The sequence below is a fragment of the Podarcis filfolensis genome (genome assembly GCF_964270895.1).
Source record: "Podarcis filfolensis genome assembly, chromosome: 1".
NCBI classification, from domain to species: Eukaryota; Metazoa; Chordata; class Lepidosauria; order Squamata; family Lacertidae; genus Podarcis; species Podarcis filfolensis.
Window position 1 is genome coordinate 23,543,878 of NC_139604.1, and position 27,788 is coordinate 23,571,665.

At 42.3% G+C, this 27,788-nt stretch overlaps 1 protein-coding gene across 50 annotated transcripts in view; it reads right to left on the minus strand.

Annotated features, from left to right (window-relative positions):
• The window catches only part of TTN (titin), a 285,454-nt gene extending 258,398 nt beyond the window's left edge, over positions 1-27,056 (minus strand). For 22 of the 50 annotated variants that reach the window (XM_083625030.1, XM_083625005.1, XM_083625029.1 and 19 more), the window contains exons 1-19: positions 26,761-27,056; positions 24,310-24,413; positions 19,248-19,451; positions 17,495-17,782; positions 15,809-15,900; positions 15,469-15,716; positions 12,713-13,052; positions 12,137-12,280; positions 11,485-11,604; positions 9,033-9,173; positions 7,955-8,092; positions 7,371-7,508; positions 6,007-6,288; positions 5,759-5,884; positions 4,227-4,505; positions 3,836-3,904; positions 2,924-3,182; positions 2,414-2,474; positions 2,097-2,306 (exon numbers count right to left, since the gene is read on the minus strand). In XM_083625030.1, coding sequence (XP_083481156.1) covers positions 2,097-2,306; positions 2,414-2,474; positions 2,924-3,182; positions 3,836-3,904; positions 4,227-4,505; positions 5,759-5,884; positions 6,007-6,288; positions 7,371-7,508; positions 7,955-8,092; positions 9,033-9,173; positions 11,485-11,604; positions 12,137-12,280; positions 12,713-13,052; positions 15,469-15,716; positions 15,809-15,900; positions 17,495-17,782; positions 19,248-19,451; positions 24,310-24,400 — 3,230 coding nt within the window. In that variant the 5' untranslated portion in view covers positions 24,401-24,413; positions 26,761-27,056. The remainder of the gene's footprint in view (positions 1-2,096; positions 2,307-2,413; positions 2,475-2,923; positions 3,183-3,835; positions 3,905-4,226; positions 4,506-5,758; positions 5,885-6,006; positions 6,289-7,370; positions 7,509-7,954; positions 8,093-9,032; positions 9,174-11,484; positions 11,605-12,136; positions 12,281-12,712; positions 13,053-15,468; positions 15,717-15,808; positions 15,901-17,494; positions 17,783-19,247; positions 19,452-24,309; positions 24,414-26,760) is intronic. The other 28 variants (XM_083625037.1, XM_083625013.1, XM_083625008.1 and 25 more) reach the window with 15 other exon arrangements.
• Between the last annotated feature and the right edge of the window lie 732 nt (positions 27,057-27,788).

Consider the following 27,788-nt stretch of genomic DNA (forward strand, 5'->3'; position numbering starts at 1 on the left):
ATGGGGTGATGTAATGCCTTTAGGGGTTGCTTGTGCGTAAATAGCCACCGCTCTGGGCTAGGTTGGCTGGTTAAACCATTTCTCGCTGGACAGCCATCCACTCCGTGGCTGTTCAGTCGCTGGCAGAATCCGTCAGTGGGTGTTTCTTAAACCTTTTCCAACATAAAAGTTGTTTGACGCCCAGTCTCCTCCTACTCTCCCTGCGCGGAAGTCTTCTGCGCAGGGAGGGCGTGGGTAGCGGAGGACCTGTGCTCTCCCCGCTGGTGTCCAGTGAAGAGTCCTGGAGCCTGCTCTCTGCTTCCCCCATTGGCCCCCCCTCTATCCCTGGTGTAGCGCTGATTTTCTTCCCCCACAGGGGACTTGCCTCTCTCCCTGCTTGGCCCCTCTCCAGCATCGTTGTGGGGCCTCGCCTCCTCCTCTAGTTCCGATGGCAGTTCCCTGACAGGTGACATTTGGTGCTATGCTTCAGGCAGAAAGAATGTATTGGGCCAGCATTGATAATGCTCTCAAGACCCTTCCAGTGAAGATTAGGGTCCACATGGTCTCCCACATCAAAAGTTCTCTGGATGCAAAGAGCCACTATGTTAACAAGAAGATTCCATCCTAGCTTTTTGTCCAATCAGCTAACTATCCACATTCACCATGTTTCTGATGTGGAGGGGCAGGGCATCCCTATCTTGAAATGATACAGTCCATCTACCGTATTTGAACATTTGAGTCAGGTTTGAGATGCCAAGATCACACTACCATGCTAATTTTGACCTGGTTTCAGTAAGCAGGGGGTTGGCCAGGTTCTCACCCATCCAAGGGCACAGATCCAGGGGGTCACAAAAATCATGCCTCTCCACCCTGACTTAGAGTGGCTAGGAGCCCAACTGCCCATCTATTCATTCCCTGGGCTGCTCCTCAGCCACTCTGGGTGGCCAACATCTCCTTGCCAAGAGCGCAAGGGATGCTTAGAGGATCTCCTGGCGGAGACTTGAAGCAAAACAACTCTTTCTGTTCATTGAAAGGAATCTATGTGCTGTACCTAACACTGATGAATGGAAATGAGCACGCAGAACACATATTTCTCTTCCCCTATCTCTCCAGGGTGTCTGAAGGGTCTATTGAGCAGTGTGGGTTGTGTTGCACAAAGCAAATCACCCAAAATTGGGTGGAAGAATCTTGTACAGTGGTACCTCGGGTTACATACGCTTCAGGTTACACACTCCGCTAACCCAGAAATAGTGCTTCAGGTTAAGAACTTTGCTTCAGGATAAGAACAGAATTCGGGCTCCCGCGGTGCAGCAGCAGCAGGAGGCCCCATTAGCTAAAGTGGTGCTTCAGGTTAAGAACAGTTTCACGTTAAGAATGGACCTCCAGAACGAATTAAGTACTTAACCCAAGGTACCACTGTACTCTCTTCCCTTCCCTGATTTTGTAAAGATATCCCATTCCTGCTGCAGCTGCACCAGACACAGCTGGGGGGTGTTTCATAGCTCCTCCTGACAATGAGGAAGGGTTTGGAGATGGGGACATATAAGTGGCTGCAAAGAGGAGGAGGAGGAGGAGAAGGAAAAGATGCACTGAGCAAGCTGCCTTCTGTTCACCCGAGATTGGATGTAAGCAGTCTTGCAGCAGTTGAGCAGTACTGCAGAGCAAACAAATTATTTTGTGTCTATGTACCATATCATGTACCTGGGATGCAGGTGGCGCTGTGGTCTAAACCACAGAGCCTAGGGCTTGCCGATCAGAGCGTCAGCGGTTTGAATCCCCGCGACAGGATGAGCTCCCGCTGTTCTTTCCCTGCTCCTGCCAACCTAGCAGTTTGAAAGCACGTCAAAGTGCAAGTAGATAAGTAGGTACCGCTCCGGCGGAAAGGTAAACAACATTTCCGTACGCTGCTCTGGTTCACCAGAAGCAGCTTAGTCATGCTGGCCACATGATCCGGAAGCTGTTTGCGGACAAACGCCGGCTCCCTTGGCCAGTAAAGCGAGATAAGCACCGCAACCCCAGAGTCGTCCGCAACTGGACTTAATGGTCAGGGGTCCCTTTACCTTTACTGTTACCATATCATATAGACAGTGCATACAACTGTAAAATTCATATTGTACCTGTAGCCTGTCGTAAGAGGAAGCCCAGCTTTCTTCCAGTAAACATGTGGCTTTGGGTTGCCCCCAACTTGGCACTCAAAAATGACACATCCACCTTCAATTAACTTCTGTACGATCGGTTTCCGTATGAAGAATGGAGCAGCAGCTTCTCCAGATACTTCTTCTGCAGCAGTGACCTCAGCCATCACTACATCTTTCGACTCCACGTAGCTAGAAGATCAATCACAGAAAAAAAGGTAAAATGCAAATATCACAATCAATCAGGAAGTAAGTATGAAAGGAGTCAGCACAATCCAAACACTTTTAAAAATCATTACCGTTTTTCTTCTGTGATCACTTTCGCAGAAACAGCTTCCTTGCTCTCAAACTCTTCTGAGACTATTATAAAATAATAATAATACTGATGTCAGTATACTTTCCACGATGGGGAATTGGCACTTCTGAGGAGGTCAGATAATGAGGAACTTTGTGACCTAATTTAGATGAAATGCTAAACTATGGTTTAGCGTTATGAGTCCAGGTAGGCATAAGCCTCAGGTTTATATCTTCCCCTTCTTCCAGTCATTGTTTCCCACAAACCATCATTTCCTGTTACATCTAAGTATAGGAAACTGTTGTTTTCCCTAAACCACAGTTAATTAAATCAAACCAGGACAAGTTCATGGTTTTAGACCCTTCTTTGTTAATTAACTGTGCTTAGAACCACACTGCATAGTTTACTCAGCCATCTACTTAAGAAACCCAGAAAACATTCTCATTAAGGGGGCAGTGCCCACCTGTCAGCTATTGTAAATAAAGCCTCCCCTCTGTTATTTTTCTGTACTTGCCTTGTACGGTCAGGTGGCATGAAGTGCTTACACTTCCTGCCTCATTGGTAGCAGTGCAAGTAAATCTTCCGCTGTCTTCTGCAAAAGCTTCTCGAATCACAAGGCGAGCGACTCCTGCCTCAAAGGTAATCTGAAAATCTATGGAACTCTCGATGCGATAGTCTTCTCTGTACCACGAAATGGTTGGTGCTGGATATGCAGAGATGCGACATTCCAGAGTGACAGACTCTCCCTCCATGACAGTCACATTTTTCAAGACCTAGATAACACAGACACACACACACCCAAATTCATATAATATCCCTGCTCACAGTAAATGGTGTTTTTAAGAAGTGCCGGGAAATAGCCCTTTGCTTTAAAATGACTAAACTTGGATTTAAATTGATGCTCCCACTAAGATCACCGCATAGAAACTGAACAATCCATTTCAGCCAAGGGAACAAAGCTATATATGCATTCCTCTGTGCTTTGAGTCTGCTCCCTCCTTTGAACTGAATGGGGGGAACCCCTTGCATACAAAAATTTCATATTTGATCCCGAAATGTCCTGCTTTTCCTTGGAACATCCCTAATTTCATTGGAGAAATGTTGGAAGGTATGGAGTTATGTGACCCCCAAGCCAAAGGGATAAGTAACTCTACAAACTTTAGAAGACATCTGAAGGCAGCCCTGTATAGGAAGGTTTTTTAAAATGTCTAATTATGTTTTTCTATATCTTGGAAGCCACCCAACATATGACTGACATTTTATATGACTAGCTGCAAAACATCTACTGATTGATCTTGCTTTTCATCCAACTGACTACATACACTAGATGGCACCAGAGCTTCGTCGTATTTTGAATGTGGGAGGGAAGGAAGGAAAATAGCAGAGCAGATTACAGTCGGAAAAGCGCTGAGCATCGATCACTTACTGTTACTATGGATGGAGGTGTGGCGGGAACTTCTACTGGTACCGCTGGAACTCTAGGAGCTTCAATCACCTAGGGATATATAAAGCCAAGTTAATAGAGGACACGCAAGGCTGAGGAAGTCAAGGGCATCATGCATGAGAGTGGAAGTAAGACAGTGGATCCTCGCCCGTCCTTCTCCGCTGCTTGCTGTGACAAAGTGATGTTAGGTTCTTTAGGGATGAATGGTGCAAGACAAAAAAGAAAACCACCAACACATGGTACACAAAGGTCAGTAGGGGAGAGATATTGTCAAGGGGGGTGGGGAAGAAGCTGGTAATGGAGGAGAGTTGTAAACACATCGGGTTACTCCGGATGCAAACCAAGATGGTTGGGGGTGACCTTAGTGACAAACCTCTGGTTCGCCTTCTTGCATTAATTCAACGCGTTCCCGTTGCATCAGGCCACCTGTCATGCTCACACCTATTTCTCTCTTCATTTCAGCACCATAGCGCTTCTGATAGGTGTCAGCTGTCTCTACAAAAGGAAACTGCGGGGAGGCTACTTTCTCCGGCAGCATTCTGGGTTCGGGTGACTTTGCAAGAGGAGGCCTCACAGGTTTGGTGATCTTTGGAACAGAAGTTGCTGACAACTCCTTTTGCAGAGTAGCTATAGCAGATCCTGCTATTGAAACCTAACCAACCCAAGAGAAAGAGAGTTACCACTTGGCTACTTTTCTGCAAAGGTGCACAATGAATTAGCCAAGCAAATACATGTAAAAAGAGAGAGAGAAGAAAGAAAAGCAACAGCACCTTTTCTTGTAATGGGCAGTTTTAGAAAGATAAGAAGTAATCAATTTTTTTTGTCCACCGATAATTAGCTGTTATAATTTTTGAAATAATGAAAAATCGTGTTTTAATATTTTGGCATTATTCAAATTAAAATCATTCCAGATTTGCTATTAAGCAGCCAGAAGTCTCATAGAAGTCATGTGACTTCTAGGCTTGTATGACAGAAATTCAAATGATATTGCCCATGATATCATGGTAAATTTTCAAACATACAAAGGAAGGCTGCTAATTCCCTTTCAGTTAAAATGCCCAGATTGTTACATTAGGTATCCAGTACCTATCTGTATTTTATTTGGAAACAATGTTACAGTAAATTCCAATCATTTTTGCCTTATTTACATGTACTTGAGGCTTTTAAAAAAAAGGGTGCATTTGTAATGTAAAGACGAAGAGATAACACAAATCTAAATTCTAAAAATGAATTAGCTGGGATCATTAGATGATGAGGCCTGTAAAGGAGACAATTAAAATGTCAACTAGAAGTGGAAAAAGAAGAAGATTAAAGTACTGCAAAAGCATAAAGTATGATATAGAATGGATTATATAGGTGTAGCTCGTTAATTCCTAAACTGATTTAGTATGCAGCAGCACCATTGAGGAAGAAAGAATAAATGGTCTCATTTTAGGAATTATTCGATTAGTGCATGGGGCGAACATTTAGAGAGAATTCTCTACTCTTCTTGAGAAGAAAGGTGTATGCCAGGCACATAGCATTTTATTCAGGATTGATTTCCTTCTCCCACATTATTGTCCCTTTCTGGACAATAGCTAGTATGATTATGAAATAATAATTCAGAATATGGAGTTTCTCTGGTGATTTTACAGATTGCTTATGCAGATAGATCTGCAGTATTTTAAGAGACAACAGCCTAATAAAATATTAAAGAAAGACACATCTTTCCTAGAGGTGTTTTCCTATTAGATTGGGAGGAGACAAGGAACAATTTATGGGCAAGATCCACAAACAAACCTCCTCATTCCCCTTGTGTATCGGCCACTTTGAACTCGGACCTGCATACAGAAGCACACATAGTGCTTGTTTCAGGTGATATGGCTGGTTGCCTGGACACACCCTTACTCCTCCTCCTCCTCTTACCTCATAAGTGTGATCTGGTTTAGGAACAGAAATTTTTGAAACTGTAAAATGAGGGCTTGCTGTGCGGGGACGTGTGTGTTCCACATGGATTGATTTTTCGACAGACGTTTCTGCAGTCCTTTTAATCTACATTAACCGACAAAACGTTTTGTTGAGCATAGCATGGCGCATACCGAGCAGACGAAACAGAAACAAATATATTCCAGCAGCCATCGGAATGGCTGCGTGGTTATAAACGGGAGCCTAACCTGTGTTGAGACAGACATCCCCATTTTTTCAGCAGCTGTTATGTGCCTCTCAGGAGGAACATGAACCTCCTCGGTTTTCATTACTCTGGTGACCACATGATGTTCTGGAGGCAACTCAACAACGCGTCTTGCTAAAGTTTGTTCTTTGTATCCAAGTTCCAAAGCTGCCTGTTCAGAATAAGCTTCTTCTGCATAATCTGCCTCTCTTGGTTCTCTAGTGCGTGCTTGGTCAACTGCGTGAACAACTGTGGCTACAGCTTCAGCTCTTTTGCCAACACCAATCTAAAGGTAACATTTACAGAACACCGGCACATATCTAGGTTACTGACACAGAATGGCTAGCATAGAAGACATACATGCAAGCTTAACTGGCTATCCATAATCCAGGTGCTTCTGTATTCCATGTTTATGTTTTCACACATTCCCTGCTACTATCATATGTATACATTATGGCCCCCCATGTATTCTGGAGCTCCTTTTCCTCGAATACAAATTGAAAAGTCCATTTGAAATACATGTATCTGGATATGGAGGATAGAAGATTGCACTGTACACTATGCAGACAGATAAATGCACAAATACAGTATGTCTCACATGAAATGTTCAAATACTGTATTTGAAGACCAATGTGAGCATTTACCTCCTTCTGGAGGTCTGCTCTGATTGAATACTTGTGTATATGTACATATGCATACAGAAAGAATAGCATTTTCTGAAACCCATATGTATAAAGTTCAATGCAAATGAAGATTTACGGACAAAAACATGTATGTACAAACACACTAGCATTTCAGATAAGTTTGCAACACATATTTCAAAAAGATATTGGATGGTTACATGGGACCATTTTATTATACACCTGCTCATCATGAATGGTAAAATTCTTCTACAGGTGAATTGGATCAGAGCTTTAGGTTCTGGGGTAGTTTGGTCTTTTGCATGGTCTCTTGGCTAAATTATTGTTTGCTTGCCTGAGCCTCTCCATACTTTAAAATAAAGTGCATCACAAATCCCACTTCATTAAACTGTTACTTATTTGTTTAAAAATGCACTGTATTATTATCTTGTGGGTTGGTAGATCTAGATCATTCACTTAAGCAAGTTATTTTGGAACCTCAAACCTCAAATGACAAAAGGATTTGGAAAGTAAGTTGTGACTATTTTCTCAGCATTCTGTTTCATCTAGATATAAACGCAAGTAACAAAAAATATACATGTGAAATAACTGTACTTTGGAAAAGCTATCTGTTTCGGGGGGGGGGGCATATTTGCCATGCTCTGGAACAATGTCATAAGTGCGGATGTTGCAGAGTCTAAAAAGAACTTTGATTGGTGCGTTTCACATTTTTGAGAGCTTTATTCACCTGTTCATGAACTAGATGGATCTGTTCTCTTTTGACAGCAGCTTCTTCTCTAGCTCTCGATATTGTCTCTTGCTCCCTGCGTTTGTCAACAGCAATGATTTTCGGAGCTACGACAGTCTTTTCAGCTTCCTTTCTTATCTGATCGTTATATGGCAAGAAAAGAAGTTTAAGTCACGTTAACGCTTCAAAAATAAAAGGTGCCAGAATGAGAGATGACACTGGAATGCGCGGGCAGGGAAAGGTTAACAGGATTAAACGCTTCGTGCCTTGCAGAATGGCCCAGGTCCTGTGCTGAATAAATTCCGGCGCTTGGTTATTTAACCGGATGGCTAGTTAAACATAAGAAAATTAAAGCACAATTTAGTATATGAATTTTTTAAAGCCTGAAATGTTATCACAGGGAAGCTGTGAAAATATTAGGGCATACTGTAATGAACAAAAAACAGCGCCCCACTTTCCATTTTTCTTAAGGGACCCAGCACCAGCAGGGTATTAAAAAAAGTTAGTACATTTATTGAAGGCATATGATAATGTCAATATGAGGATGGGATGTGAGAATGACATCACCCAGCAGGTCTATTCACCTTTTCTTGGATAAGGTGGACATGTTCTTGTTTGGCAGCCATCCCCTCTGTGGTTTTAACTACTGCAGTGGGTTTATCAGTTGTAATTACAACCTTAGGTACAGAAGGTTTCACGGGCTTCACAACTTCTTTCCTCATCTAATTTTTTTTTCCGTAAAAAGAGAGGTGTTGATTATATATGATATGGTGTTGCAAAAATATTAACTGGACATCAGGGGAAAGCAAGGCAAAGCATATGGAGCGAAAAGAAAAGAAAATAAAGAATTTCTATGCAGACCCTAGAATTAGTGCTATGTAAGGGCTGCACGCAGTCCCGTCTTAATCCTTTGTGAATCTATTGGATTCAGTAGAGTTCTGTCTAAATTGGGAAAGAGGCAACCAATGTATTATTTAAGTAACGAAACTCCTTTTGCTGGTTACTTAAAATGGCCTTTGCCCCGCCCCATTCCAGCAATCAGTGAGAGTATAAGGAGTTTGCTTTCAAAGATCCAAAAGGTACATTTATCAACACAAGCAGGCTTTCTGTAACTGCATCATGCTTGATATCCATGTGGAACCATTTGTGTAAACAGTCAAATAGTTGTTGGACTTGCAAGCCAAACTAAGTTGCCAAATGTGATTTTTGAGATTTTCATAATTCATGGTTGGTTTGTTAGGCCGTTATTTTGAGACATTGACCTTCACATTAGCAAAATAAGGCCCAATTACAACATGGAAACCAATGAGATATTTTGAACTGGGCATAATATTTCATGAGTTTCCCTTGGAAAACTGTGATTGCTGACAAATATTTGGGTTGGGTTTTTTCTCCTGCTTGGTGTCTGCAACAAAAATCAACTTGTAAGTTGTCAATAATTATCTAGCAGAATTTATGTGCATCCTGGTAAGAAAAAAACAAACAGTTTATAATCTTACAACCTCTAAATATGCAGGATTCCTCTTGAAATCATCACAGCTTCTGTTGTTGCAACATAATACCACTCATAAAGAAAGGGAACTTAAAAGCAACTGGCAAAGAATAAGGTTTGCAACCAAGAGGTAGATGGGTTAACGGCACATTTTAAAAAGCTGTATTCACCTTTTCATGATGAGTGATGTGAATTTGTTCTCTTGCGGTTGAAATTTCTTCTCTGGTTCGCGAAATCTGTTCTTGGGCCTTAACGGTATCGGCAGCAATTATTACCTTGGGCACAGGAACTTTCACTGGTTCCTTTTTTATCTGTTGTTTATGGAAAGAAAGAAAGAAAGAAAGAAAGAAAGAAAGAGTTTAAGTTATACCAAATCTCAGAAATAAATCACACCACTTTATCCAGGAACAAGGAGATAAGCCCCAGTGGCCATAATCCTAGACAAAACTAAGTGCACTTAAGTTTATGGAAATCAGTATGCTTAACTCTATACTACCTTGTGGCCAGCAAGCTAGAGCTGGAACAGCTACACATTCTATGCTTGAATAATTGTGGGAAGTATTAAATCCTATAGATGCCATCCTAAACACATTGCACACTGATATAATGATTCTCCGTAGAATAATTTATTTGGGGGGAAACTCATGGTGTAAACTATTACCATGTGATAAAACTGAGGGGAAGTTAGCGAGATTAGGAGTCTGAATAACAAAGAGACCATCTACAAACAGCTGCAGTGTATCCTCACATCCCAAAAAGAGTGTTCCTGTTGTGTGTCCCAGCAGCCAATTATGAGCTCTCCCAAAAAACCTCCATTCTATTTCTCTTCTCCTCAACTAGCATCCAACACCCCACAGATACTGAGTATACTAAATCCTCATTCAGGTGTTGCTGGTTTTTTTGGAGGGAGGGGGCCTGTTGCCCCTAAAAAAAATGATTGAGGAAGGTGTTACTTCAGATTTCCCACTAAACATGCTGTATCTTCCCTCTTTGTTTCTCAGCAGTCCCCATTTGGGGTCCTGTGTTTGCTTTTCACTGGAGTGACACTACATCTTTACCTCTAGAGAAACAAGAGCATTTTAACATTTAAGCTGCATTCCCATAAACAAAGGGTTTTATGTGAAGAAAGGGAAACATCTATAGACATATTTTTTTCCTGAGGGCATGTATTACTGTTGTACTGATGGCATATTATTTTATAATGGAACAATCCTCACAAGGAGAATTCTATTGTGTTCTGAAAAGCAACAAGAGCATCTTCTTCTCTGTTTCAATACAGGAAGTTGTATTGTGAACTGTGAACTGAGGCACGATGGAATTTGACAGAGTGCATAATATTCACATGAGCAAGAACTTCAGGAGGTACTCATCTTTAAAGAGGAGTCTACGCTCCTGTTTCCCTCCCACCTTAACCTCTCTCCATGGTCCTGATTGAAAGTACTGTAAGTAAATGTGAAATCCGGCATGAAATTATCAGACGCTCACATATAAATCATGTCACAGCAAGCTCTACGATGTTACAGAACTCTTCACAATGAATGGAGGAATAGTGTAGCATCGTGAAACATGACTCACAGGATGGGGTGAGTGGGCATCCCAGAACTATCTCTCAGAAAAGACAGCAGAGATACATATTTTTAAGCTTAAAACTTTCAGTCATATGATGAAGAATCAGGAAATATTGGCCTGCACAACAAGGACGGCTCAGGTGGGATCCAGTGTAGCATTAGTGCCTGAAGTTTGAGAGTTGATGTTGTTTTGTAAGTGGTTGTGCCAGAGGCAGTACACAATGGTTAACTGCCATGAAACAAAACAATAGCAGTTGTGCAACATCCTATGTAAGTGCAAGGCACCCACTGGATTTGGCTGTTGTGTGGTGCTAAAAACAAGGAGTTCACTAGTGGCATGGCTGTTGCATGCCACAACTGGATATCACTGCTTAGTTTCACAGTGAGGGGATTATGATAGCCCAGTGAAATTTCTGACATCTTTTTTTTTTCTTTGAAAACTTCCCTTATTTTTAAAATCAGTTCCCCATGTGCAGCAAGGAGAGCAGTTACCGATCAAGAAAATAGCAGGGGGGGGGGGGAATTACAGCTGTTCTGGGCTCACATAGCTAATGTCATGATTCTTTGAATTCTGCCCAACATCTTTAACATAAGACCAAGCTTTAGAGCATTTTCTGTGTTAGACGCTCGTTGTTGGTTTGCTCTCAAACCAATAAAGCTCCTGGGCACAACCAGCCCTCTCTAGTCTAGACACATACATATATATATATATAGATCAGCCACAACCAAGAACGACTTGTATGAATGTTAGCAGTGACAAATCAATGGATTAGGGCTTGGAAGAGTGATGTCACAATAAGCACACACATTCTATTATGAGCATAGCTGTCAAGGTTTCCCTTTTTTAAGGGAAATTCCCTTATTCCGAATAGGATTCCCCTTAAAAAAAGGAGAAAGTTGACAGCTATGATTATGAGGCTCTTCCAAATCCTAGCAAACAAGACAAAAGGAAAATGGATGCATAGCTTATCACTGATCACGAGGTATACAGCTTGCAAATGAAACAAAAGTGACAAGAAGTGAGCTTTCCATGGGTAAAATAGGTACTATTCACCTTTTCATGAGTGATGTGTATTTGTTCTTGTTTAGTAGCAACTCCTTCTCTAGTTCTTGACATTACCTCTTGTTCTCTGGCTTTACCAGTAGTAACAACTATGGTAGCTTCCTTTTTAATCTGATCGTTGTGGTAGAAACAAAGAAAACCAAGCCTTAACATTTATTTTCAGCAAACAGACACTTTGAAAAATAAATAAATCACAAACATCATGACAACTGGAGGAGTATATGCTTGGGGAAAAGTTATTTCAAGCTCAGGCCAGGGGGCGGGAAGATAAGTTAAATATTAGGAACACCTTTGTCAGTATGATAAAAGTAATGTTAGATTAACCCAAACTGTCTCGTTGAATCACTGTTTACTGGGGTTATCAAAATCAGTCCTGGGACATTTGTACAGTGTAAAAATGGTTTTAAAACTGTTAGCTGGTTCCTGCCATTAATATAAAATGGATTGGTGTATTTATATTAGTTGACCCCATTGGTTTATATTCAGATGTTTTTCTTCACCATTAATACATGCTTATCTGGAATGCTTGGTAGTATTTTGTTAATTGTTTCATTGATTCATGCGGTGGTTGTGTGAATGGCAAGGAGAGGATGTTATAGATACATATATAGAGAGAGAGATTGCTGTTTTATTGTGCTTCTACCTGCTCCTGGACAGGTTGAATGTGTACTGCAGCCATTGCTGTCCTTTTAGCAGTCTGTTCTACAGCGCTTGGATGAGGTTCTCTCACTCTGGCCATGTCTACAGCAGCAACTACTGTAGCAACAGCTGCTGTTTTCTCAATGCCCTGTGGGACCCAAATGAGTCACATGAAAAGACATATCTTTCCCCCCATAGGCATAGAACAACAACAGCAACAACAACATAACAACATGGGTGCTGAGCACAAGGCAAGCAGATGGACTTATCACTCAGTCCAGGGATGGGAATCCTTGGTCCCTCCAGAAGCTGTTGGACTCCAACTCTCACCATCCGCCATGTTGGCTGGGCCTTGTGGGAGTTGCGGGCCGAACAACATCGAGAGGGCCATAGGTAAGCCATCCCGGACTTAATTCTATTTAGACATTATGATTCCACTGCCTAAATAGCCATATAAGCAGGGACTGGTGCACAACTTTCTCGTAATTCTACGTGAACAGGCTAAAATCACTGTGAACACCTCACAAGACAGAGCCAATGAGCTGTGGTCTTTCAAAATGTTTCTGAAGAAAGGCCTTACCTCTGCTGCCGCTGCTGCAGCCGCAGCCGTACTGGCAGCAGCACCAACTCCGATAGCAGCCGCCGCTGCAGCTGTGCCACTGACAGTGATCTGTTCCTGGACACCGTATCTCCCCTCCCATCTCTCTTCAGTCTTCATCTGGGTCGTACTTGTCGTTATTCTGGTGTCTCTCATTCTCGTTTCAGACGTGGCCACGTAGCCTTCCTGCTTCCAAGGAGGAAGGACCTCAGAACCCTCCGCTGCCGCTGCCTGCGCTTTACGCACCAAGATTGGAGATTTCACAGGCCTGATGGGCGAGGTGGAGACTGAGAGCCTCCCAACCCCAGCAGGAGACACGGACCTGTGGGATAAACATAGCACATTGCTGATGCCACGGAAAACAAAAGCAGCACTAGGGCAGCCTAGTATTTTTAAGCGCTTGCTTGGTGGTCGTGGGCGAGAAGGAACGGCATGCAAGGGAGTCAATAAACTGGAATAATTATTATTATTATTATTATTATTATTATTATTATTATTATTATTATTTAATTTACATGCTGCCCATCTGACTGGGTTGCCCAGCCACTCTGTGTGGCTTCCAGTAAGATATTAAAATAGGTATGGATCACTGTGTCTTTCCTCAGTACCTAGTACAGAAGCCAAGGAGGCTGCCGAAGAAGCGAGGCATCATTCCCTTATACCAAACATAGAAATGCAGAAGGCTGCTGGAGGAAAGGAAGAGCTCTGCTAGCTTTGAGCAAGCTAGTAAGCACTTTTGCGGGATAGGAACATTTGTGGGCTTATTCGCAAAGTTGAGTTAAAACATCCTGACCTGACTGCACAGGTTTCCATACTCGCTGTGCTGTATATGAACTGATAGTGTTGAGTGCTAACAGAAATCAGCGGAATATGTTCAGTACTTGGAAACGTAAATTAAACAGGTGCCATGAAAATTCAGGGGGAAAGCATATTGATTATTTAGCACCAGCAAAAAAGAAAGTGGGGTAAGTAGACCGGAGTTGTGCAAGAATCAGAAATTAGTTCAGTTTAGATCTCTTAAGTGGTGTCCCACTGAGGATTCAGCTACATTAGTAAAACAAAAAAACAGTGTTTTGAATGCATTTTAAACATGCAACACCAAATCGTGATGTACAGCACAAAACCTTTCTATGCAATTTTACATGGCATCCCCCCCCCCTTTTGTTACAACGATTTAATTTATGACTTGTTTATAGCAGGGGTTTTTCCTGTGTATAGATCCACCCTAAGTCAAACCTGAAGTAGACTAAATGAAATCAACGGATTTAATTTAGTAATTAAATCTAGAACTAGTATTCTATCTATCTACAGATTTTATTAACATCCGATCAGACTCTGAATAACAGCAGTGTGGGCTCAATACTTATTTGTAAAATCGACTTATTCAGAGGAAAATAAAAAGCAGAACTGTGTCCTGCAGGGGACACTGTTGCATCAATGTTGTATTTATATATCTTCTCGGAGGTAGGTTATCTATGAAGTAAGCAATTGTTTCCCCCCTCAAATCATTGCTATCACACAAGCACATAATATATTTATTTAACTTTTCTTTAACAAAATTTGCAGGCTGCTTGATTGTCTAAAAAATCTCCAAGCGCTTTACAAAGGCTATAGAACGTACATGAAAACTGCCAATAATACTAAAGTTTAAAACAAGGTTTTTGTTTGTTTTAAATCAAAATATGAATATAATTGCACCATAGACTAAAATTGCAGCTTGAGATACATGTCAGTTTTATGTGTCTCGATAGGCTTGCCTAGAGAGAAACGTTTTAGAGGTGCTGGAAAGAATACAGTGAAGGTAATTGCCTAATGCCAGTGAGCAAGGGAGATACAGAGAGTAGGAGCTGCTTCACTGAGAGATGAATTCTTGCAACTGTGGACTGACAATTATGTGGCATTTGTAAATAAATTATTATTATTATTATTATTATTATTATTATTATTATTATTATTATTATTAACACTATGGATGGCTCCCAACAGTATATAAAAAACACGACGAAACATCAAACATTAAAAACTTCCCTCAACAGATATCTTCTAAAAGTCAGATAGTTGTTTATTTCCTTGACATCTAATGGGAGGGAGTTCCACAGGGTAGGCGCCACCACCGAGAAGGCCCTCTGCCTGGTTCCCTGTAACCTCACATCTCACAGTGAAGGAACTGCCAGAAGGCCCTTGGAGCTGGACCTCAGAGTCCGGGCAGAACGATGCGGGTGGAGACGCTCCTTCAGGTATACTGGGCCGAGGCCGTTTAGGGCTTTAAAGGTCAGCACCAACACTTTGAATTGTGCTCAGAAACATACTGGGAGCCATTGCAGGTTTCAGTGTTGGAGATCGAAGTGGCTTAATGGGCATACTGAGGTGAAATCTTACCCATGTGCAAAGAAGAGACCCTAAGTTCCAAGTGAGGATGTACCTCATTGTCTGGTATATTTTATCCCTCTTGCTAAAACCAGATGGACACTTTCTTCCTTTTAAAAGTGCAAGGTAGTTACACCTTCTTTTTAGGGCAGGGATAGGGATGGACGACAGAAACAGAAAGACATAAGTCGCGTGTGTGCCTTGCTAAGGATTCCCACCCAACCAAAAGGGCATGGAACCAAATGCACCCATCCAAACCATCGGCTTCCAGGCCATAGCATTTTCTGTGTATCTCATTCCAATTTGTATTAAAGTTGCCAGAGGGAGGTTGGGGAGAAAGAGAACTTTGCATAGGCGTTAGAGTGGTTTACCTGACTGGAGATGGTGTTGGAGCTCTGACATGTCTTACAGGAGATGGCGACTGTCTAACCGGAGATGGCGACTGCTGTCTTGCCATCTGTACTTTGGCAGCAATTATTGGCGGAGTCGGTGATTTAGAGGTAGGCCGCGGTGGCATCCGCGGAGGAGCCTTATGTGGCAGCTGTTGCCCAGTGGCACTCGCCTCTATAACCATCTCAGCAGTTGCAAGTGTTCTGGCGTCAAAGTGGGCTTCTATCTTCTGCAAATGCAAATAAACAGTCAGGAGAATCTGCAGCAATAAACACAGACAAGCTGAAAACTTCCAGTAAACCCGCCTGCCAAAATACAAACCTTTTCAACTCTAGTTTGTCTTGTAGCTTGTGTAATCTGAGCAGTCGAAACAATTGTCTTTGTCTTTTTAGCGGGAACAGCCTCTTCCTCACCTAATAAGAAAGGGAAACCAGACTCTTAAACTGCAATATAAGCAATAATTGGTTTTGTGTGTGTGCGTGGGAGAATAAAATCTGTTGTTCCAATTTTTTATTTTCACATATAAACACCACCGGTAAAAAAACAAACCAAAAATCCCCCAAAACCCTGCCATCTGTTTTTCTTGGGCATCTAGACAATTAATGGAGGAACTGTTGATATAAGATTAGTCTTTTTGTACAACTATGTAATTAGGCCAACTGCGTGATGCATAATAATGAAGACATTGATGTTTCAGAATCATGGCAGCATGTCATATAAAGCCTAGAAAAACAAAATGACTGAAACATAGAAATATGTTCTGTGTGAAAGTATTATTTGGTGGCTTCCAAATATTTGGATCACTTTCACCAAGTTTCATGTGCTTTCTTGAATCTAACCTGTATAACTAAGGATATACCTGAACCTAGAGGAAGTGTGTGTAGGGGGGTGTCCTGTTGTACACGTATAAATCCTTTTGCTGATGGGATGCATTAGCTGGGTACTATGCAGAGCTCCCCCAGTCCAGCTGGGACCCATGCACACATGGAAACAAGCTCCTATTCATTTATCCCTAGCCTGATGGGGAATCTCATGTGATATATGCATAATTCCATAACCTGATCCAACAGCAGTGATGAGTGCATATGCTACATACAACCTAGAGGAGGAGGAAGAGGAGGCAGAAGAGAAGAAACTGCCATAGACCTTCATTTACCCACTGGAGTGCCTGTAAGCATATTTCCAAGTGAGTCATTATGAAGCGACAATACACAACAGGACAAGCCCTGAAGATAAGAAATCAAACCATGCCTTGCTGGGTTTTTATAGCAAAACAACTTTCAAAAAATTATAAGATAAACATTTTGCCTCACACCTACATAAGCGACTCCTAATTATTATTTTTGTATACAAAAAGGGGAAGAAATGCAAACAGTTACCATATTTTTCGCTCCATAAGACACACTTTTTCCCTCCTAAAAAGTAAGGGGAAATATGTGTGTGTCTTATGGAGCAAATGCAGGGGGGAGGCAGGCAAGAAAAGCGGGCTTTTCCCCAGGAGGGAGAAGGGACTGACGTGGCCAGTCAGTTCCTTCTCCCTCCTCGTAGAAAAGCCCGCAGGAGCCGCATGCTCCTTAAAGGGTGTGCGGCTCCTGTGCCCTTTTGTGGGAGGTAGGGGAATTGCCATAGCCACCCGCAGCCTCTCCCAGCTGTCCACTGCTCTTTAGGGCTGGGGGGGGGGGATAATATTTTTTTTCTTTATTTCCCCCTCTAAAAACTAGGTGCGCCTTATGGTCCGGTGCGCCTTATGGAGCGAAAAATACAGTATGTTTATGTGATTGAGGGGTGGGAGGGTGAAGAAATACTTTCTCTCACGCTGAGTTATTTAGGATAAGTTTCAGTCTCGAGCGAATTTTTTTACAACCCAGTTACAAATGTTTGAGAGACACGATGTTGATGGATCTGTTGACGGAACAGTAATAGCCGTGTAGGCACTGCCATGATGATACAATAGGTATGTGGGTTTTTTGTGTGCGTGTGGCTGACACACTTCTGATCTATTATTACCTTGAACCAGAAGTTCGGCTGTTGAAGTTGCTCGTCCCACGCTATTTGTGGCATTTACTGAATAGGTGCCGGAGTCTTCGGGGTAAGCTTCTGCAATTATTAAACTGTAGAGGTCTCCTTCGTGTAAAATTTGGAAATCAGGGGAGCTTTGAATTTCTGCTCCATCCCGATAGAACTTCACCACAGGTGTAGGGATTCCAGTCACTCTCACGTCAAGTCGAACTTGACTTCCTTGTCTTGCTGTTGTGCTCTGTAGTCGTTGTGAAAAGTTGGGTGGCGCTGTTTCAGCTGTGGTTTAAAGAACAAGAAGAATGCTCAGATAAGAGGGGAACAAAAAAGACCATTCCTGGTCATTTTAATTGATTGTATTAAAATTATTATGTTAAAACAGGAGTGGCCAACCTGTGGTCTTTCAGACATTACCAGGCTACAAGTCCCATCATCCTTGACCATTGGCCACACTAGCTGTGACTGATGGGAGTTGGAAGTCCAATAGCATTTGGAGGGCCAGAGTTTACCCATCCATGTGTTAAAATATTAACTATGTATTAAATATTATCAATAATTGTTCCAGTAAAGGAATCCCAGATTTTATCTTTCATACACCTTTGCGGCATCAAAATTGACTAAATCAGAGGAAATTATTGTGTCAGTTTTGACTGAAGCATTTCAGTGGCAAACTCTTACAAGAAAAGCATCAGTTGAGATGATCAGAAAACAAAGGGATTTCTCTGTATCGGTTAAGTAGTTCCACTAAAATCAGTATAGCTTCTGGTATGTTAAATATTATTCACAAATTATGAGGCAGAATCAAAACATGCACCCAGACACTTTACATTCTCAGGCTGTAAGCATATTTGTCTCCTGAAACACCTGTACTTTGCCTTTTGGAAATTCTGTGTACATGTGCTGAACAACACACATAAATATACATAACGTAATACGTTATATGGGCACAAATGCTTGATTCTTTGGATAATTATATCCTTTTCAAGGGAAAAGGTTCATGGGGGTCCACTGAACACAAATCTGTTGCCTCGGCCCAGTATACCTCAAGGAGCGTCTCCACTCCCATTGTTCTGCCCGGACCCTGAGGTCCAGCTCCGAGGGCCTTCTGGTGGTTCCCTCACTGCGAGAAGCCAAGTTACAGGGAACCAGGCAGAGGGGCCTTCTCGGTAGTGGCGCCCACCCTGTGGAACGCCCTCCCATCAGATGTCAAAGAGATAAATAACTATCTGACGTTTAGAAGACATCTGAAGGCAGCCCTATTTAGGGAAGTTTTTAATGACTGATGCTTTAATGTATTTTTAACCTTTGTTGGAAGCCGCCCAAAGTGGCTGGGGGGACCCAGCCAGATGGGCGGGGGTATAAATAATAAATTATTATTATTATTATTATTATTATTATTATTATTACTACTACTACTACTACTACTGATTTACATGTGCATCTTGGGGACATCATGTGCAGGCCTCATGTATCCTATAGTTGACTGGTCCTTACTTCCAAGCAAAAGTATTTAGGATTAAGGGGTAAACTAAATATGAATAATCTTATAATGATGTAGTCCTTGAATACAGAGTAGGATTTAGAAGTGGGGAAGGAGATGAAGCAGCTTGCTTAATGGTGTTGATCTCTTGCGCCTTTCTTAATTTCATGCTTCTAAAAAGTAGTATTTGTGGGTCATTTCACTGGGTTGGCAGGTGTCAGAAGGAAAGTGCCAACTGTTGATATTCCCCTAATTGCAACATACCTGTTACAAGTAGTTCAGCGGTGCTAGTTGCTTGTCCAGATCCATTGGTGGCTTGTAGGGTGTATCTTCCACTGTTAGCGGCTGTCACGGCGGAGATCACAAGTTTAGCGCGGCCATCGCTATATGAGATCTGCACACCGGGCAGAGTTGCAGCAGAAATAACCTGACCATCCCGATACCAGCTCACCTCAGGAACTGGGGAACCTTTAGCAGGAGAAAGACAGTTAAAGCGTTAGTGTTGTTAATAAGGTTGCCAAATATCACTGATTGTCACCCATGCAGTTTTCAAATGACATAGGGCCTCAGATCCTGATTAGGCAAGAAGAATGTGATTTGAAGGATATTGCATTTTGAGAAAACCAAGGTTGCCAGAACATGTCAATATTCATTTCTGCTGTCTATGCAGTTGGAGCCATCTGGCAATCTTCTTTTCCACCTTCTAATAATTAATAATAATAAACTCTCAATATTTCCATCTAAATTTTCAACAAAAGAACAGCTGAGATGCAGACAATGAGAAGGTAGCTTTCCTAGGTGACAAGTAGAATTTAACTTGTAATGCTTAATTTTTTTAAAAAAAAGGGATAGCTCAAGAAAACTGAAGGAGTTGAAATTATTTGCACATCTGCACTATACCCTATAAAGTGGTTGTATTATAAGGGAATTCCATATCCAGCAGCATAGGAGGTAAGATTAGAACACTTGAAGTCCCTGATTCAAGTCTCAGGCTCTCTGTGAACATACTAGGTAATCTTAAGGAAGCAACAGTCAACTTTAGCTTCCCACCTGAAATGAAGGGATACTTGTTCTGGCTAAGGCCAGCCCTATTGTTAGCCAGAGTAAGGAAACCTTCTGAGCACCATCAACCATTCTCCGTTGTTGGAGGACATAAACTATACATGTACTATATGGCCTGTCCTGCTGTATAAGCTGCTGTCCTCAGGAGCAGCGGAGGGTTAGAGTCCCTATCCTGCTAACAGTACTGAAGTAAGATTCAACTGGCCAGCGCAATTGGCTTCTATATATGGAATGGTGCGGAGATGGAACACCATTTTGTCCTTTGCCTCAGGCGGTAAAATGTTTTGTGCTGGCCCTACATCACATAATTTTTGCAAGACTTACTGAGCGGATGCATGTAAAAGTGCTATGATCACTTAGAAATGTGATGTATAATATAAATAAAGTAACAGCTTTATGTTGTAGTCTGAAAGATAATATTTTGCAATAATTTGGGGGGAAAGCCCCGATTTGCTGACATTAATATACAGTTTACAACCTAACGTTAATATTTGACCTGTAAATATAGATATGTAGTCCGGTTTTGCATTATCATAGGTAGAGAAAGACTAAATTTTAAATGCCTGATTATAGAGAAGAGGGAAAGAATTGCAAGTGCGAAGTTATCCTTCTTTGGTGATTTAGGGGCTCAGATTTCAAGAGATAAAAATTGCTCACAGATTTTAGTGCATTAGAAACCCAAATCCTGAATCACTGTCAGCCCTGTCCAAACTGATGAGCGGCTTTGGGGAAGGAGGGATTTACAGCACCTTGCAATGTGAGTTAGTGTTAACAATAAGATTACTTTGTGCAAAGGATTGGATTGGAGATACAAGCAGAAGAGAAACAGTTTCAGAAAACTAGCTCTCCCTGTGATACAGAGAGCCTAGGAAAATACACCCAGCCTGTGCCACCATGCTCTGGTCTCACTGATATACCAAGCAGTCCAGTGAATGTGGCAGATGGAATAAATTTGAGGGATAAAAGGAATCTTAACCCATAAGATGGGGAGTGGGAAACATTTTTCAGACTGAGAGTCACATTCTCTTACGTGCAACCTTCTGGGTGCCACATGCAAATGGTGGGCATGGCCAGAGGGAAAAATGGGGGACACAATGGGTTTTACTCTTAGGTACATATGATAGGCTACATTCTAGCCATGCAAACACCAGTAGCTTTCATACTCACACCAATCCCACAGACCTCTCACAGGAATTATCACCCTTCAAGGTCTATTTTAGCCAGGCAAACCCTACTTTGACTCGGACAGCAAAATAGGAGCTCAGTTGAGAAGCCCTCCGCCCCCCGTTATAATATACCTCACTGCATCCAAGGCCAGATTAAGGCATGCTGAGGTCCTAAACTACCGTATGTCAGGTTTAAGAGGACCCAGACCGTCACACGCACACACAAAATGTATCATTCTAACAGAAAGGACAACAGAAATCATAAATATCTGTGCATGCATATACACTGGTGCATAGGCGAGAATGCAACTGAAAACCAACAATTTAACTAGGACATATGGTATGTCTTGCAATAGGCCTGTTTGTTGTATATGAAATGCCTTTACGTTTAATGAGCAGAATTGGTGGAATATGGTACTAAGTGGGCAATGTGCTTTGAGGAACAAGATCCACTTGCACAATGGGACTTCCTCCTAACCTTTCATTTCTGATTTAGGGATTGCCGGGAAAGAATAGGGAACATGGTTCCATGTATGCAACAGTTTAGCTGAATTCCACCCACTTCTTTTTGTATATAGAGGCCCCTTATAATCAGAGGCCATAAACGGAAGCTAAACTGAGCTTGTGTATAAATCTAGCACTGAGTGCAGCTTCTGTGACCAAGAGATCGCCACACCCACCATGGCTGAGTTCTGATACTAGAAGTCACCTCAGCACAGAGAAAAGGTGTTTGGGCAGAGGGGCTGCAGAGAGGTAAGCATCCCTCTATGCCCCTTTTGTTTAAAATGCCCCTTTCCTTTTGTGTGTGAGAGATTTAAACAGTTCCATGTTTAAACTCATGAGACTGTCGCCACCAACACTTCAAGCTTAGCCTTTGGATATAAAGGCTATGGAATCTACTTTCAAGTAAGTGTTAGGCAATATAGATTCCCACAGGCGAATGCACAAATCAACGGTCCCAAGAAGGATTGCCTGCCTTGCCCTGGCTCACACTGCAAAATATATGGTTTCTAGCTCAGAAGAAGGAATTAGAGTAAGCAAGGATGGGGGCACAGGGGGGAATGAAGCCACACAGATAGGACTTTGCAGGAGGGGCTGTGGGGAAAAACTTCCAGCAGCGCATAACCGAGTCTTTGCAAGGCTGCTCATGTATCTTAGGCTGGTTCTATTATACTGTGGCTCATGTATCATGGCCATGCACGGGAATAAATATATATTATGTTGCCTATGCCCAATGTGTGGCCTATGATCTACCTAAGGTATGTATTCTGAGTCATGGGGTATTTCCACATCGTGTTCAGTTCCAGTAATATGGCCCTTAACTTTAAAACATGTGGGCTGCTATAAGCTGCACCATGATCTCATTTGGCCTGGCAATGCTTGCAGCACATCTAAAACAGGACCTGCCATCGTGAAATCTGGCTTTCTGGACAGAGACTTGGATGAATTTGGGCCACTTTGGAGCATGATTTCGTGGAAGCTTAAGATTTAAGGGATTCAGTCATGGAACGCCAGCCTTTGGTGTGATCCAGTGGGGCTCCCCTTCTACTTTCTAAAACCAGCTTACTGCCGATTCATCCCATCGCCAGCTATTTCAGCCTGTGGCAGCTGCACCACCACCCACTCTAGTCAGCAAGTAGCTTTTCCTGGACAGCCACGCTGAATAAAGATGCAGAGCATCAAAACCCCAATTATTTTCTCCTCCAGAATGACCTGCTGCCATCGCTTGTTATCCACAGATATTTATGATGATTGTGCCTTCCTCTTCATGCTTCATTCTCCCTCGCTACTGTGCAGAGGCAACAAACCATGGATCTTGGCTTACCATTACATCCAAACCAGAGATCATGGTTTGACTCTCTTTCACCTCTACTATTCTAAGTTTTCACTCTAGGAAACCATGATCTTTTACCAAAATTTGCTTTTGGCTAACCAACTGCACTTTCTCAGAATGAGAAACAAACCACAAACACTGGCTTGGATGTATCCATACATCCAAGGATCATGGTTTGTGTCTTCCCAGTGCAAGCAGGGAGGATTGAAAGAACCCTCTTTAGACAGGTTTGGGGTACATTATTTACTATGCAGTATCAGTTTACCATGATGTGAACTGGTTCTATATCTGCTAAACTGTAACTCACAGAGAAGGAAGGGACTTAATTAACTGAAGTATTCCACAGTTGTGCACCTTGACTGTATATAGTATATACTGTCGAATTAAACCCCCCACCCAAAAAACCCCCCCACCTCTCAGCACCCCCTAACTGTTAAAGAGGTATAAGAGTCCTTTAAATGCATGGTGTGTGAGAAACCTTTACATGGTAAATAAATTATGCAAAGTGGTCCACACAGGAATGTGAATGGTCAGACTAAAGCCTTGCTGTACATTGACAACTATATTTCTCACTCTACCAACTGACAGGAAAAGTCTTCCCTGAAGCAGTCCATTTCCCCCATTTCAGCTTAGGGCTGAAGTTTTCCTCAGGATAGGAAAAAAAGGATACTCAAGGAGGACTGGTATCTGCCTCTATCGGTGGAGGCAGTAATGCTTCTGAACATCAGTTTCTGGAAGCTGCAGGAATCAGGTGTACTCTTGTGTTTGGGCCCTGTCTGAGGGTTTTTCCACAGGCATCTGGTTGGCCACTGTGAAAACAGGATACTGAACTAGATGGGCCTTTGGCCTGATACACCAGGCTCTCATGATGTTCTTGTGGAATCATGTGGTGTCAAACTGAGGCGTCAGTGGAGGAAGAACCAACGTTGCCTTTGACGTTTTATGCCTTTGTGCCATAGGGGGAGCTAAACCCCCATGAAGACACCTAATACCCTGATGTCGTTGATGATGATAATCCTAATAATCAAACCCTTCATCTGATCCTCCCTCAGTGGGCCACCACTAGTGCAGTCAGTCACCGCCATCGCCCCGGTGCAAGCAGGCAGGGGACCAGTGTGGGATGGAAACAGAGGAGGTATAAGAAAGCCCACCCCCCACCTCAGATGATCTGATACATAGGAGAAACACTGTTCCCCTTGACCATGGTGTTTGGAGAAACCAGCAAAAGAAAAGGGAATCCACGATTGTGAGATAAAAGCCTTACCACTAATGTGAGCCTCAAAGGTTGCGGCACTACCCTCCAGTGCCACAACACTTTGTAACGGCTGCGTGAACGTCGGCGCTTTGGTTGACATCTTTAAAGGCACTCTGAAAAGAAAGACGGAAATAAAAAGCGTATGTGAGACGTCGATCCTTCTGAAGTCCTGAGCATAGAAAGCACAACCAGCTGACATGAAACTCTTTGCCCTACACTTCCCTATGGAGTGATTTCCGCTGATGACATTCTTGACTGAGTCGCACCCTAATAGCAGCATTTTATGGAGGTTGATGCATTGTAATTATCCCGACTATCTACAGCTCTGATTAGCACAGTCAGTGACCTTGTTGCAAATGGCTTAAAGGGAGCTGCATATAGAATCATGGAGTTGCAAGGGACACTGGGGGGTCATCTAGTCCAACCCCCTACAATGCAGGAATCTCAGTTAAAGCATCCATGACAGACAGCCATCCAACCTCTGCTTAAAAACCTCCAAGGAAGGACAGTCCATATTGCCAAATGGAAATAAGCACGCTGCTTAAGAGCCTCCTATCTCATGCTGCTATTGCTTCATTATCTGACATTTGCTGCACTCCTTAAGCCAGAGCTTCCCTAACTTTTCATGTCGGTGACCCCCTTTTCAGACACGCATCATTTTGCAACACAGTAATCCGGCTTTACTAGCAAACTGGAGGTTAAACTAAGCCCTTTCCAGCTCCGGAATGAGCTCAGGGAGCGTTCACGCGACACACCTACACACTGCAGCCGACACACAAACGTGTTGCGATTCACCATTTGGAAAGCTCTGCCTTAAGCCCTTCTCAAACCAGAAGTGAAAATGGAGGGGTGGAGGGTGGGAGGAAATGATTTTATTCAAAATCACAAAACTGCCCTAAAGTGCTAGTATCATTTCCCCATTCCACGTGCCTTTAAATGAGTGACCATTAAAGTATACTGGAAATCTTCAGTCTATGTGGAAATTTAGAAGTCTTTAAAAAGAACCTCCTTAGAATGCTTGATAGTTTCCTTTAATACAAAAGATGTACTCTGTGGGGAGAGGTTGGGGGAAGCAGAATAAAAATGTACTTGTAAAAACATACAAGCGGCACAGTTGAATCTAGGTTAGAGAGTGAGGAGCCCTGTGAAATGTGAGCTAGGCTATAAGATAACTGACACTGATGGTTTGAACAACTGCAGGAAGGTGCAAAATCTGACCCCACCCCACCCCTAAAACATTTGTTGGTAAAACACAATGTCCTCACTTTCTGGCAAACCACATAAAAAAAGCATATAGCCATGTAATAATTCAACTCAGTATGCAGGACCTATAATATCCCTCTGTATTTATTTGCCTGCTGGATTTGTCATAAAAGAGGCAGGATCAGTATTCTGATATCTTTAATGAATTCCCACAAAACTACAAACTGAGGTACCAGAGATTTTACTAGTGGCATACTGTTTCTCTCAGTTATCTTAAAAACTCCTATGCCTGTAAGTTCAGACAGCAGAATTCCATTGAGATAATAATAGAAAACTTCATAATAGCAATATGAACATGCTGCCTTTTTGTGCATATGGACCACTGTGGGCCCCCTTTCTTCTTAAGTAGTTACAACTTCCAGATTTCTAGCAAGTGAATTCCTTTACATGAATTCGTTGCAACGCTTAGTCTTAAATTGAGAATATTTAGATGACTTTACAACATCATTTTCCAAGTTGGGTTCCTCACATTATCTGAAGCAGAAAGAACTGAGCTAAAAGGAAAGAAAGCAAAGACTACTTAAGGCGACTTAATTCCATAGCATAGATGTTTCAGTCCCCCAATTTGTTTTCTTCTCTACCTTAATGTAGTGGGGGAAATTGCTGTTTATCCAAACGGTAATCTTATATGACTTTTGTATCATTAGTATTTCGAAAGTATGCCAGTGAAATGTCACATTCCAAAAATAACCACCCCGGGTTTGACTGACAGCAGGCAAGTGGTCCAGATCTGCAGTGTAACGGATACCCCAGCAGCTGATTCCCTTAAAAAGTCATCAGCGACTAGCCGATGCCATGTGCATTTTATCAAAGCTATTCTGGGAGCGTCTCCGTTTATCTGCAAGTAATATAACCTTGAGCACTCCCTGGAAGCATTAAAAGTTAACCAGACATTTTAATAGGCATATATATATATATATATATATATATATATATATATATATATATGAAATAGCTTTTCACACTCAAGCACATTTAAAGACATATTAGCCAACTATTACAAAGACCTAAAAATTCATTTGCCAAGATATCTATACTTCTGCATTCTGGTTTAAAAGAATCATGTAGGACTTCATGCTTTTCCCCCACCCCACCCCTTAATTCAAGCCACTAGACACTCCTAGGTACATGCATTTTGTACCAGGGCTTTACTTGACATAGAAAACACAGCTCAGTCAACCCAGGCATGCCACTCACCTGATTGCACAAGAGTGCCTAAATTGGGTGGGCTACGCCCAAACGTAAGTTCCTTAAACGACGTCCTTATCCAGAGTATGATTTTAAACAATCCCAACATGAGAATGGTTGAGCCTCTAGCCGAAAAAAACAAAACTACACGGTTGAGACGGTGTAGTTTTGCTTTTCCCTGCAATCCCTACACCCGAGGCGAGGCTGGGAATGCACGACTGCTCAGAAGTGCTAACATGGTTGTTTAGCTTTTTATACCCCAGATCTGCTGACAAGTCTGCCTCTGTCACCTCGGCGCCACTTCTGATTGGCTTCCCCAGCAAAAAGGGGTGTATGTCCGCTTAGTGCAATGGGCCACCTGTTTGCCTGATTGACAATGCTAATTTTGGCACTAGAAAGAGAGGCCATGCTGAGGAACAAGCAACCAGGTTTTTTTCCAGAAAGTATAGTTGTGTGGGGGACTGGGATTGTATCTGATGCTACTAAGGAGTTCATGCCTTAGGTATCTTTTTTTTTTAAAAGTGGGAGAGTAAAGAAATGGGGTCATGTGGGTGGGTGTGTTAATAGAGATGTTATTAGCTAATTGTGATAAAGAGTCAACTAAGTAATGGGCTCTTCTAGTCCCAGTCCAGCCAAACCATCCATTTGCCTCCTTGCGAACAAAAAAAGGGCAAATTCAACTGTCTATCTCCAGGTCAAATAAGTAAGCTGGTTGCATACCAGGTGGACTTATTATACTGGAAGAATATATTATTTTGACTTAATAAAGCCTTTACATGTCAGAGTGATTAGCACTTCTGAAGAAAGTTCATAGAATCATATAATTGAAGAGTTGGAAGGGACCCCAAGGGTCATCCAGTCCAACCGCCTGCATTGCAGGAATCTCAGGAAGTTAAGGCATTGCTTCTAAAAAAAATAAAGGTAAAGGACCCCTGGACAGTTAAGTCTAGTCAAAGGCGACTATGGGGTGCGGCACTCATCTCGCTTTCAGGCCGAGGGAGCCAGCGTTTGTCCACAGACAGCTTTCTGGGTCATGT